This window comes from Nematolebias whitei, chromosome 3 (assembly GCF_014905685.2).
Source record: "Nematolebias whitei isolate Nwh7 chromosome 3, NemWhi1, whole genome shotgun sequence".
In the NCBI taxonomy this organism is placed as follows: Eukaryota; Metazoa; Chordata; class Actinopteri; order Cyprinodontiformes; family Rivulidae; genus Nematolebias; species Nematolebias whitei.
Genome location: NC_056500.1, coordinates 36,227,308 through 36,240,755, shown reverse-complemented (window position 1 = coordinate 36,240,755; position 13,448 = coordinate 36,227,308). Strand labels below are relative to the sequence as shown.

At 41.8% G+C, this 13,448-nt stretch overlaps 1 protein-coding gene across 1 annotated transcript; it reads left to right on the top strand.

Moving 5' to 3' along the window:
• The first annotated feature begins 12,504 nt into the window (after window positions 1-12,504).
• Window positions 12,505-13,238, top strand: LOC119407497 (extensin-like). The gene is made up of 2 exons (XM_037674322.1): window positions 12,505-12,869; window positions 12,947-13,238. The coding sequence occupies exons 1-2, from the start codon at window positions 12,505-12,507 to the stop codon at window positions 13,236-13,238; spliced, it is 657 nt and encodes a 218-aa protein (XP_037530250.1).
• The last annotated feature ends 210 nt before the right edge of the window (window positions 13,239-13,448 follow it).

The window sequence follows — 13,448 nt, the reverse complement described above, 5'->3', positions numbered from 1 at the left end:
CTTAACATCTCTGTTCGCAGAAGATTTATAGTGATTTATTCCAGCACTGATTTATAAACTTTTCACGCCCTGTGTTTTTACATGGCATGATCATTTACAAAGAATTGTATGGTTTTTAGCAAGCCCAAATAGCAGCTGTAGCTGCTAGCTGCTGCGTTTAAGTGCAATATAATAACATTTATGTCAGAATAATTGTGTTGTGCAAACTTTTAAGGAGTGTTAACAGGTCAATGCCTATCCATCGTGACATTAGTCATATTGGAGTATAGAGAAAAGAGCAAAAGTCTTTTTTCTGTCACGGCTAATGGCTAAACAAGGACACTTTTTTCCTAACTAAACATCGTTTCTGAAGGGTTTGTGTTTCCTGGTGTCTGGCCACATCTTGTGTTGTCTTTATGTATTGCGTCCCCTTGTCCTCAGCCTCTGTCTTTGGCACCTGTGATTCTTCGCAGGTGTCTTCATTTTGTCTAATTTGTGTTTCATGTATTTAAGCCTGTGTGTTTGTATTCCTTGTTGTCCTGGCATTGCCAATGTCTCCTGGTGATGACTTGTCTGCTCCCTGTGTGTTCCAAGATGTTGCATGTAAGTTTGGCTGCCCTGCCATCCTTTTGATTTTGTAAATAACCACTTTATTTAATATTACTCCGGAGTTCTCGACTGCCTGCCTGCACCACTGGGTTTACCAGCACCAGATTATGACAGTTTCTCACCATGATGTGACTTCTGGGAGGTTAGTAGGTGACTCAAAATTGCAGGAAAATTTAGAACATTTTCTGTTGCAGTCTGAGTGAAATTTGAGTGTTTGTAACCACATGAGCAACAAACTGTGGGCTGCATTTTCACTGGACAGTTTTTGAAAACCAGATCCTATTTACGTGTGCACGGCTTGCAAAGTTGCATTCTTGGCCGTTCCATTGTGTTGTCCACTCCTGCCCAGATCACACCTACCTCAGCAAACTGCTTCTAAGATGAGCTGAAGGCAACTACAACACAACTCAGAAGGGTTCCAAACATGTTGGAGATGCCCACAAGGATAAAGTCATTGCACACATTTTTAGATATGTTCAAAACTGAAGCTATTGAGCTGTGCACCTCTGTGGCCCGTTTGAGAAAACTGAGAATCCTTGTACATGTCACAAGATATTCTAAAATCAATGTTGCTCCCTCATGAAGGCCATTCACAAACTATCCACAGCCCAGTGAGATATAATAAATAAATGATAAAGTACTATGTGTTGTCATAAGACGAAATTGGCTCTCTGCATTTAACCCATCGCACCTGGGATACACCCAGGTGGAGCAGTGGGCAGCTATGTAAGTGCCCAGGGAGCAATTTGGGATTAGGTGTCCTGCTCAGAGACACCACGAGATGTGCAATGACCAGGGATCGAACCCAAGACCTTCGGGTTCCGAGTCGGCTGCTCTGCCCCATACCATCTCAAGCCCATTGTAACCAACTGGTGTTATGACAAGGTGTAAAGGTTTATCATTATCTAATGTAACATAGTTTTACACGGTGTGCCACTTTTGAGGAAGAGCTGTTCTGTAACCCTGTAAAATATATAAATAAGCCCTTATTTGGCCATCAAACATATGTTACTGATAACTGGATGATAAGGTACTAACTACTGAAAACTAAACAGAACCTGACAATTTTTAGTCAGATCTTCTGGACGGTTTCTTTTTTTTTTTTTTTTTGTGCTGGGACTTTTCGTCTTCCATCCAGAAGACTTAATCAGTCTGAGAAAACACCAAACAAAACTGCTTCTCCCCCAACAGCTTACTCCAAAGTGGGGAAAAAAACAGTTCTGTTGGTGCTAAGATGGTCTCTGGGGCACACCCTCTCCTCCGGTGTTCGCCCTCTTCCTCATCGACAGTAATGTCAAACTGGTTCAAAACACCTAAGTCCGTGCTCAATAATCCAGGTATAAAATCCAACAGTTTTCAGTCAGGTCATCTGGACAGTTTCTTTCAAAATAAACTTAAAGAATAAACAGACTTTAAGCTATATAAAATAGAGTTAATAGAAAGTGCTTTAAATTTATTTAGATTCTAGCTGTTTTCAAACATCAGCTTCAGTCTAGCTTGTGAATCCAGTCAGATTTAAACTCAGCAGTTGGCCTATAGAGGGCCAAAGAGCCATCTACAGCAGGTATGATACTAATTATTTATACCTTTTCCACAAAACCTCATGTCAGCCTGTGTGCAAACTATTACTTTAATCAGGTCTAACCAGGAACTTGCCTTCTATCCAGGCTGACTTGAAAATCTTGACATTTTGACATCTTGACATATCTCAGCACTTTGGTTGGCCTTGTCGTTGTTTTAAATGCTCTGTAAAAAAAATGGTATGGTATGGACATTTTACTTGATAGTTGAGCTGGTTAAAAATGTTATATTTAATGCCACAACAGAATGTTTATCATCTCTGCTCAATGCATAAATAAAGATAAAGGTCAGTGTTTTGCTGCTGTTAGAAGTGGTACCTAACCTTTGACAATTAAACATGACGTAATCTTCTCTGCTGTTTCTGATGTGGAAAATGTGAGGCCTTTCAGCATCTCTCTGACTGACTGATTAAAAAAGTAGAATTAAGGGAAAAGACTCTTTAAACATTCTGTGGTTACCACAAGTAATCCCTAATAAATCTCTAATCAAGACTTAGAGACACGATTAGCGTGAAAGAAAGAAAATCTGTTCATACAATAGCTGCAGTTTCATTTGTGTGGGTTTCTTTGCAGATAAATGAAGGCTCATCATTTTGATTTGCATTAAAAGGCTCTGAATATTGAAATTGAACATAAATAACTTATTATATCAGTGTTTGTTATTCAATGCACAGGGTGGAAACAAATATCAGGCCATGAGAGCTTAAAGTAAACAATTAAAAAAAAAAAAAACAGTCAAAGTTTTACTCTGCAAATCCCTTCTGATTGTCTCAGAAAGTGTCAACAGGTAAAATTGACAAATTATAAATTGCAAGTTTTAATTTGAAAAGAACACATGTATGAATGATGGCAGACAGTGTTTACCGTGACAAGTTGCAAAATCTCAGCTGCTTCATTCTCGTTGCATAATCCCACAATGAATTGATCATTTCAAGATGAAGGAGCGGGTGCGGACGCAGGGATTTTTGTTCTTCTTGAGTTGGAAAAGTTGCAATTCTGGTAGCCTTTTAGAGTGGTCATCATGCTGCAGCACAAATATGAAACCAAATAAACAACTCGACAATGGTGGAATAGACCTTTTTCACACTTCCGGGTTTTAAAGTGGATGTGGTGTTAAACAACTTCCGGTGGCTCTAGCGTTAGCATTAGACAGTGACGAAAATGGCTCAGTCTCGGCGCAATTTCTTTTGTTCAGTTCCTGGTTGTTCTTGTGGGGCAAGAAAACAACCATATCTGTCCTATTATGCTTTTCACGACGTACCCAGACCAAAGGAGACAGTGGATCCAAGCGATCAGAAGAGATGAGGGTCCCAACTTCTGCATAAAGCAAGGAGCACTTGTATGTTGCCGGCATTTCACTCAGGAGGATTTTGTCCGTGGATCCACCACCAGCTGCTTTGAAGGTTGAGCTGTTCCTTTCTCTTCACCTGGAATAATTTCACTGCACCAGCTAAGAGGGAGTCTGCTTTTATAGAGCTCAGCCAGAAATAAAGCTAGCCAGGCTGAAGCTGCTACTGGAGTCCACGTGAAACTCACTTCACCTGGTGGCACATCCACCCTCAGGTAAATATCACATTAAGATGGTACATTATAAACTTGTCACGTAAGTAAGTTACATGCACTGACTCACAAAATGTATTGATTTTCATGGAAATAATGTCAACAACAATAATACTAATGTCAATAAGCTCAATAATTGAAAAAATCTTGCTAATCATATTTTATTTAGTGGTTTTACAGGTGAACTCCCAGCTATCTTCATTCTGCTCAGTTGTGTTGGTGGACTCTCACTCCTGCTTGAGTCACCATGAATAGTCAGTGTCTTACCTGAGAGAAGATTGGCTGACTGAGCTAAAGGCTGGGGCCATTTTCAACTATTTTTATATGTGAATGTGAGGCCCATGTTTGTTTGTTTAGTAATTCTTAAATATTATTCATATTTATTTTTGTTTACTTAATTTTATATTTATGTTCCAGGTTGAAGGTGCAGTCCAGTCTCGTGTAGGTTCCGTTCCACTTGTGTCTCGTGCATCACAGCTTGTGGGTGAATTTCTGCTCATGTGACCTTGAACCATCCTTTTGTCTTTTAGTTGACTGAACACTGGAAAGCCTCAGTCTTGGCTGAATATTTAAGAATCATTATTGCCTCCATTAGAATAGGTTTTTAACTTAGTGTTAATAAAATGTATATTGTATCTTGGAACAGTCTCCTGCTTACTTGTAGACAAACCCAAGTGTCTTTTCTGTGTATAAATTATGTCTTTGGATGAAAGTCCTAAGGTGTTGTTGCAGTAAGTTTATAAAATAAAAATGACATCCATACCCAAGCTTGTTACATATTGTTCTAGTGTTATGTAATTAGTTATTTAAAGCTTTTGAATTATTTTAAACATTCTTCAATTAAAACACACTTGAGCAGCATACTGTACTGTTTTTTTTATTTAATCTGTGGATTGATTCAGTTGTATTGAAAGGAAAACAAGTGTAATTTACAATATCTAGTAAAAACAAAAAAAACTTAACTATTTAACATTTTAACTGTACACTATAAATTGATAGTGGATTATAGATATTTTCCCCAAAATTATGCTATTTTAAAGAAATTGGCACATTCATGTATTTTTCATGAGTAACAACTATTTACAGTATTTACAGTAATTCACAGCTTGAGACTGAATATTAAAAATATGAAAGAACAAAAGGGTGATTTGTATATTTTATGAATCTTACTGAGTTGATATAAACACATGGATGAAGGTGTTGAAGTAAAACATGTCAGCAGACTCCTCCTCCATACTTCTGCAAGCAAGATGAAAATGGCTTGCAGTAAGTCTTGGTTGTAGAAGCTGTACCCCTGCAGAACATCTGGACTGCTGCCTGGTTCTGGCCTCTGATAAGATGTTTCCAGTGACACTTGCAGAGACTGAAGATGTGTGAAGTGTGGACACAAAACACATGGGAAGACTGCAGCCTTAGAGGAAGAGCAGGGAAGTGTGGAGCCATGCGGTCCAGAATGATGCTACGCAGGACTCCTCAGGTGGGCACTGGTAAGACTTCTGTGAGCCCTGTGGCACAGGACCAAACCTGGATGGTACCAGCTCCAAACTTAGGATGTGCGATAAGTGGTTGGGACTCCAGTTGACATAGTTTTTCTCCTGCTGTCACCCAGTGAGATCTAAAACAGATAACTGTTTTTAGCGTATAATACTTGTTATAACATATTTAGCTTTAAACAAGTAATAGATTTTAGTTTGAAGATGAGCTGAAACAGCAGCAGAACAAAACAGACTTTGCTGCTACCACAACAGAAGACAAACTAACCACTGAGCAGGAAGATGTTACTGTAAGCTCTCGGTACAGAAGTTGTCAGAGTCAGAGTCAGAGTCAGAGATTCTTTATTGTCATTCGCACCTCATGTGGTACATGTGGTGGAGCGAAATTATGTACACAAGGTCCCAGTTACATCCAACAATAAAATGTATAAGAAAAACAGTAATAACATCTAAGATATGAATTAAAAAAAACATCGACTAAATATACACTAAGCACTCATAACATAAAACATTGAACATCAGCACAAACATGAACATGAGTCTGTGAGCAGATGTGCACGCATGAACACTCAACATTAAAACAGATCAGCAGCAACATGAAAGAGATCAGCAGCAACATGAAACAGATCAGCAGCAACATGAAACAGATCAGCAGCAACATGATATGGTTTTTCACAGTGATTATTCTAGTTAGATATTCATGAGTCTAACAGCCTCAGGGTAGAAGCTGTTCCTCAGTCTAGTGGTTCTACACTTAATGCTCCTTAACCTCCTTCCTGAGGGGAGTGGGGCAAAAAGTGTGTGTGCTGGGTGAGTGGGGTCCTTCATGATGCAGGTGGCCCTCTTCCTGCATCTGGAGGTGTAAATGTCTGTGATGGTGGGGAGGTTGACTCCAACATCTTCTGTGCAGCCTTCACCACTCTCTGCAAAGCTTTTCTTTCTGCAGCTGTGCAGCCTCCATGCCACACATTGATGCTCGAGCACAGGATGCTCTCCACTGCACACCTGTAGAAGGAGGTGAGGACTGAGCTTCCCAGACCAGCTCGCCTCAGCCGTCTGAGGAAGTAGAGTCTCTGATGAGCTTTCTTGATCAGGCTGGTGGTGTTGTTGCTCCAGCTGAGGTTGTCATTCATGTGTACACCCAAGTACTTGTAGCTGGAGACCACTTCCACCGCAGATCCTCTTATGTTCAGGGGGGTGTAGATGTTTTTGTTCCTTCTGAAGTCCACAATCATCTCCTTTTTCTTCTTCACATTGATGTGAAGGTTATTCTCTCTGCACCAGCTCTCCAGGTGTTCCACCTCTTGCCTGTAGCTGGACTCATCATTGTTTGTGATGCATCCGGAAGTAGCGTCTCATGGTGCTGGGTTACTTCTGGCTTTCGCGGGTCAATGCAAGTTGTCCATCGTACGTCAAAGTTCTTCAGCTGTCATAAATGAACAGCAACTCAAATGAACATGAGCCAACCGGCTTTCTGACTGTTTCAAACCTGCAGTCTGTGGTTCCTCATTTTTCTTCACGGACCTGAAGCATCTAGCTCTGACAACTACCTGTCCCTCGACAATATTTGACCTGTAGTTATGCAGAAGTAAAGCACAATTTGAACATCAAGCATCATAGCAGCTTATAACTAACATCTAGTATGTTTTCTTTCACAAATTGTAATGGCAAACACATATCAGAATGTTAAAATATCATTTAAAAGTTTATACCACGTCTGTCTCAAATACTCCAAATAATTTAGTACACTAAATTAAGCTTTATTACGATGTTTATGTACTTCATATGTTGTAGCTAACGGTTAGCTCACTAAGCTACGTCGTTTCTTACCTTGATAGCTGTGGATATATTCTTCATGGAAGAACTTATATCATTTCTCAAGTTTATTGGTTCAAGAATTCACCGCTGCGATTTCCTCCACATCAGCAAAAGAAAAGCCTGGCATTTGCATAGACCCGCGAAAGCCAGAAGTAACCCAGCACCATGAGACGCTACTTCCGGTTGTCGTGAAAAAGGTCTATCATAATCCAAACATGTGAAAAGAAAAACATTTTTAATAGACTTCATGAAGTGTTCCTTAGGTGATATATCAGCTGACACTTCAGATTAACATGAGCCAGGACATTTAGATGTTAATCTGATCTGAAACTTGCTGTGGTTTCAACAACTGACATTTTTCACAAAGCCATGTGACATTAACGCGTAATCTCATAATACGTGCTGTGAAATATATTAACCCTCATATGTGTTTGGGATGACTCTCAGCTTCTACCACTTCAAATTTTAGCTCAATCTTTAACTGGCCAAGTTACAGCCGTTTTTTTTTTTTTTTTTTTTTTTTTGTTTTTTTCTGACGATGATGATTGGCCATAGAGGCCATCTTAAACAGGTTAAAACTTAAAACTTAAAAGATGATCAGCTCTAGAGTGAAACATTAGTTAGGGACAGTTTTAATACATTCATCGTTTCACATGATACTTTAATATCAGAGTTTAACAGTTTTAAACTACTTCAGAAAGGGGGACCAGAGGTTGTGCTCCAATTACAGGGACATCACTCTCCTTAGCCTCCCTGGTAAGGTCTATTCAGGTATACTGTAGAAGCGAGTCCGAACGTTGGTCAGACCTCAGATCTAGGAGAAACACTGCAGAATCTATCCTGGCCATGGAACACTGGATCAGCTCTTTACCCTCACTAAGGTCCTCAAGGGTTCATGGGAGTTTTCCCATCCAGGCTACATGTGTTGTATGGACTTGGAGAAGGCATTTGACAGTGTCCCTATACAAGCAGTGAGAGAGTCTGGTTCGCATTGCCGGTAGTAAGTCGGACCCCTTCAGGGTGGGAGTTGGACTCTGCCAGGGCTGCCCGTTGTCACAGAATCTGTTCATAACTTTTATGGAAAGAAGTTCTCATTTCAGCCTTGACCTGAAGAGAGCAATCCACCATTTTCTGACTGAGGACCATGGCCTCAGATTTGGAGGTGCTGATTCTCATCCCAGCTGCTTCACACTTGGCTGCAAACTGCTCCAGTGAGAGCTGAAGATCATGGCATGATGACACCAACAGGACCACATCATCTGCAAAGAGCAGAGATGGAATTCTGAGGCCACCAAACCAGATTCCCTCCATGCTCTGGCTGGAGGGAAAGCCACTGGGACATTGTGTTTAGAAAATAAACGTCTCAGTTTCTCTTTTAAACCCCAAAATACATTCCGGCAAAGACTGGTTCATCCCAAAGATCCAGTCCCCTGGCACAAACAGAGTAATGTTGTGTATGCTGTTCAGTGTCAGGAGGGTGATCAGTCTTACATCGGGGAAACTAAACAGCCACTGACCAAAAGGATGGCCCAGCACAGAAGATCAACACCATAAGGTCAGGACTCTGTGGTATACACTCATCTCCAGGCCAGCGGTCACTCGTTCAGGGATGAAGATGTTCACATCCTGGACAGAGAGGAACGATGGTTTGAGAGAGTAAAGGAGGCCATCTTTGTGAAAAGAAATCGTCCATCATTAAACAGGGGTGAAGGCCTCTGGGTTCAACTGTCCCCTTCTTACACTGCTGTTATTGCTAGTATCATTCAACCCCCTGTGAATAGTAAACAGCCATCAGTGTGCTAATGATCCATCGTTAGGCTGATGGTCCTTCTTGATCATGTGAGCAGCTGGTTTTGGTTGTCAGCAGCAAAACTGGTTGATCCACTCTGAGAAGGTGCTATTTAAGAGACTGAGCTGAATACAGCACCTCAGACTGAGGAAGTCTTTTGGATGAAATGTTTCTACTTTTTTTTGGTTTGTTTGTTTTGATTTTTGAATGTCCAGAGGACCAGACTTAACTTTTTTAGATTTTTCTACCTGGATTATTGAGCATGCATCGGGATACAGAAGCTCAAAGGTTAGAATGGCTGGATATAAACAATCTGTCTACAGGGGCTGTCACACAGTTACCAAAAAGGTTTCAATGTTCAAGCTGCTGAGCAGCAGGAGCCTAAAAGCAGCAGTCTTCCTCACCATTGGATCAGAAACAGGCGAGATTTGGCTTTGCCCTTAACTCAGGAGCTGTAAGACCAAGGTTTGCAGCAGAAACATCTGGAATCTCCACAAAAAAGTGTTTGAAACTAAGAGTTGATGAGAAAGATTTAGATAAAGCTGTCACACAGTCTATACTGCTTGGAGTATGTGATATAAATTAGTCTAATCTACTTATAATTTAAAATTTAGGAAAATATATGGAAATATTTTTGTTTTTTAAGATCGGTTAGATGCATGCACATCATGAATTGGGTTGACTCAGAAAGCTAATTAGCTGTAAATGTACGTCTATAATTCATTTACTGAATGATGTGTTAAAATACACAATGTGGCTCATGAGATATTTTGCTAACAGACAGAGTTGACTCTGGTAGTAAATGGTAAAGTTTTAAGAACAGGTTTTGTGTGATAATTTTGTCCTCAGAGCATCAGCTGGTCTCAGCTCTTAACACTTTTAATAAATGAACAGTTCTTATATAGCACCTTTCTATCTTTTCAAGCCACTCAAAGCACTTTCCACTACATTCTGTGCCCTCGTTTACCCATTCATACAGCACTCTACTAGATCTCTACAAAGCTAATTGAACAAATCATTGTAAAGAGACAAATCAGTGCTTTTAGATCACATTCATACACCGATGGGACACACATTGGAGGCAATGAAGTGTCTTGCCCAGGGACACTTTGCCATATGACTGCTGGTGGATTTGAACCAACAACTCTTGCATTTGAGGATGACTGCTCTAACCACTCATCCACAGCCACCCTTATGATAAATAATAATTATATTTTTTGTTGTTGTTATTATTGTTATCATCATAGGGGAGTGGTGGCGCAGAGGATAGAGAAGATGGGCCAGTGATTAGAAGGTCAGGGGTTCAACTCCCTGTACCAACATCAATTGTGGGTGGGAAAGGTGAAGCATCCAGATCTGCCTCCACCCTCATTTGCCTCACTTTGGGCCCTTGAGCAAGGCCCTTAACTTCTGCCATCTGCTCCACGCAGAGGGCTGTGGTAGCTCAGTGGTTTGTGGTTGCATCAAGAAGGGCATCTGGTGTAAAAACAATCACCAAGTCTTTGTGCGACTTAGTTTGCTGTGACGACCCCTGAAGACTGGAGAAGCAGAAAGAAAAACAAAAAATTATTATCATCATCATCTTGTTTTAATTTTAGCCCAGCATCTGTAAAGCTGACTGATTTAGGGAAATCTTTGAATTTGTAATGTTGTTTAGTGGAAACAAACTTGAAGTTGGTTCCTAAAGTTAGTTAGTTGTGGGTGTAAAGGTTTACTTTCTGTGAGTTTCAGTAAACTCTGTTTGGTGGTTCTTGAGATATGTTGGGACCAAACAGACACAAAATAAACATCATCTGTCTTTACGTTCCGACGGCAGGCAACACTATCTCATACATCATCCCAACGCAAACATACTGTAGATGGCTGTTCCCAGTCTTGCTTTATACAATGGCATGATAACGTCTCAGGACATCCAGACATTTTCTGTCCCACTCAGCTTCTCTCCACTGCAGTTAAGAACAAGGTTCCTGTCAAATTAGTTTAGCTAATTACCTTCGGAGCATCTGCAAACCTTTAACACCACAAAAAACACACCCCAGATTTGAAATGTCCCAGCATCTTCAGAGGACGGCACTCACAACAAGCTTCAATAATTCAGGGACAACCTAAATGAGTAAACTGTAATCTTGCCAAGAGGCTCTCATTCTTTAATGAGAACAAGACGACAAGATGTCTTCCAAACACCCAATGCTTCCCCCTTTCAGTTTCAGCAAGCCACATTTCTTTTTCACAGCTAAGTTGTTATGCAAGTGTGCAGCTCGTGCACTTGCTCATTCACAATTCATGCTCACTACTTGTACACCCACATACCAAACTCTCTCCTTGAGCTTCCTCCCATTTTTCTTCCCTGCTCTCCCCAAAACTGCAATTCTAATGCACACATCATGAAAATATGTCTTCATCGCTGCATTTTGCACTCTGCTGATGCCTCCTGGTATTTGTGAAGCTCCATGTCGCTTCCAGAGACGGTAGTTATTCATCTCACTGAGGACATTTTGCTCACTATGCACAGCATTTCTTCTTGTTACCTGAAGAACATTAAAAGGAAGCTAGAAATACTACAAGCTGATATAATTTCTGGGTTTTGTATTGGGATAGCTAAGGAGTAAACAGAAGTGAATAACAGATTTTAGCATTGCAACTGTAGTGAACTAAGCAGGTAGTATGCTCATTACACAACATAAGGCAGTCCAATGTTAGAAGAGGGTTGCCACCAAGAAGGAGGAGAGGGGATGACCCCCATTATAAATTTTATATGTCCTAATTTGTGTAATGTTTGATTCTAGCTGTTCAACAGTTCTTCTTTGCTGATTTTATTGTATTGTTTTCTAATGAGAGGTCTGAACTGTAGACAGGCCACTTCAACAGCCAGACTCTTCTACTGCAGAGCCACAATGCTGTAATGGATGCAGTAGAGTTTTAGCATTGATTTGCTGAAATAAGCAAAGACTTCCATGAAAAAGACATTGTCTGGATGTGAGCATACTTTGTTTCAAAACCTGCTGCATATGCCTCTCTAGTTGTGTAAACTATCAATGCACGAGGTTGAGATGGAGTAGATGTAGGGCAGCCAAACTGACACCAGAAAGTCGTGGTTCGACTCACCACCATCCCTAGATGTCGTGGTGTCCCTGAGCAAGGCATCTAAGGCACATTTTCTTTCTTTTTGTTTCTGTGCACTGATAACAGGTCAAGTGGACCACCGAACAGTTTTTCACTTTGCCTAAGTCTATCTGAAATGAACTTTTGTCCAGAGAAGGCTTTTTCTTTATCTTACAGAGCTTTAAGCAGCATAGATGGACAGCAGGACAAACTGTGTTTATGGTTAAAGATTTGTGGAAATCCAACATCATTCAGTCAGGTCATCTGGACGGTTTCTTTTTTTGTTGAGATGTTCATACTTCATCCAAAGGACCTCATCAATCCAAGGAGCCACAAACAAACTCATTTCCCCAAGCAGAACACTCCCATGGTGGACTAACAAGTTTGCTGGTGATAAGATGGTTTCTAGGGCCTGTCCTCTCCCCGTCAACTCCTCTGAGGCAGCCATAGCCCAAGTTGTTCAAATCATCTTAGTTCATGCTCAATAACCCAGGTAAAAAAAATCCCACGATGTTCAGTCCAGTCATCTAGACGGTTGCTTTTTTTGTTGTCAACACCAACCGGAAGCGGCCCCATGAGACAGCCCACATCAAAGCCCGCAAGGGAAAGAGAAAAAATAAAATACAAAGCTCACAGAGCAGTAACCAAAACCCACCAAGAAATCAAGATCATCCTCACCCAGAAACAACCCAGGCCAGCCATCCTGCAGAAAACACACAGACCCCGAGCCCCGCCCCAAAACAGAACCAGAGCCAGCAGGTACCGGAGCCCGACCCAGGACTGCCTCAGTGATTTCCAGACCCCATCCAAGTTAGTCTACCCAGTCCCCACCCCACAAGAAAAACTACCCCCACCCAAACATTTGGACAGCTCCCAGACCAAGACACCCAGGCTGAGTTCACCCATCCCCACCCATGGCCCATTCTTCCCCTGCCAGCAGTATTTCCCATCCCACCCCCCTCCTCGTGGGAGAGCACCTGCAATGAGGTGGTAAAGAAATCTCCCCATTAGCTTAGATGCCCCAAGGCCCACCAATGCACCAAGGGACCCCAAGCCAGGGCCAGGCACTGGTGCACGTACCAGCCCAAAACCCCGACAACATACCCGCCAAGACCCAAGACCCGCAGACCCAGCCGGAATCCCAGCCAGGGAGCGACACTCCCCCAGAACCCCAAACCCACCCAGGAGCAGCCAGGCCAGCAGGCCAGTAATCCATGTATGCCGGTACAGACTGCCCAGAAGCCTGCATGCAGCCACCAGAAGTCATCCCCAGAACCATCAAAGCCCCTCCCCAGTCGGGGGCCATAGCCCCAGGCTCATGACCCCCCGATGCCCCGATACCCCCCACCACACACACACACACACACACATCAACAACGATGCCCCGCAGGACAAAATCAAAGGGGCTCACCCACCTCCACTACGTGTTGGAGCCGATCAAAGAAGCCCAGCGATAATGGTCTAATGTGGAGGTACAGGCTGTCTCAAGACTGATACATTCCAACAAAAGGTCTTTAT

Coding starts and splice junctions, on each gene's coding strand:
- LOC119407497 (XM_037674322.1), top strand. CDS start 12,505: ATGAGACAGCCCACATCAAAGCCCGCAAGGGAAAGAGAAAAAATAAAA. Junction 12,870..12,946: donor CCATTCTTCCCCTGCCAGCA/GTATTTCCCATC, acceptor CCATTAGCTTAG/ATGCCCCAAGGCCCACCAAT.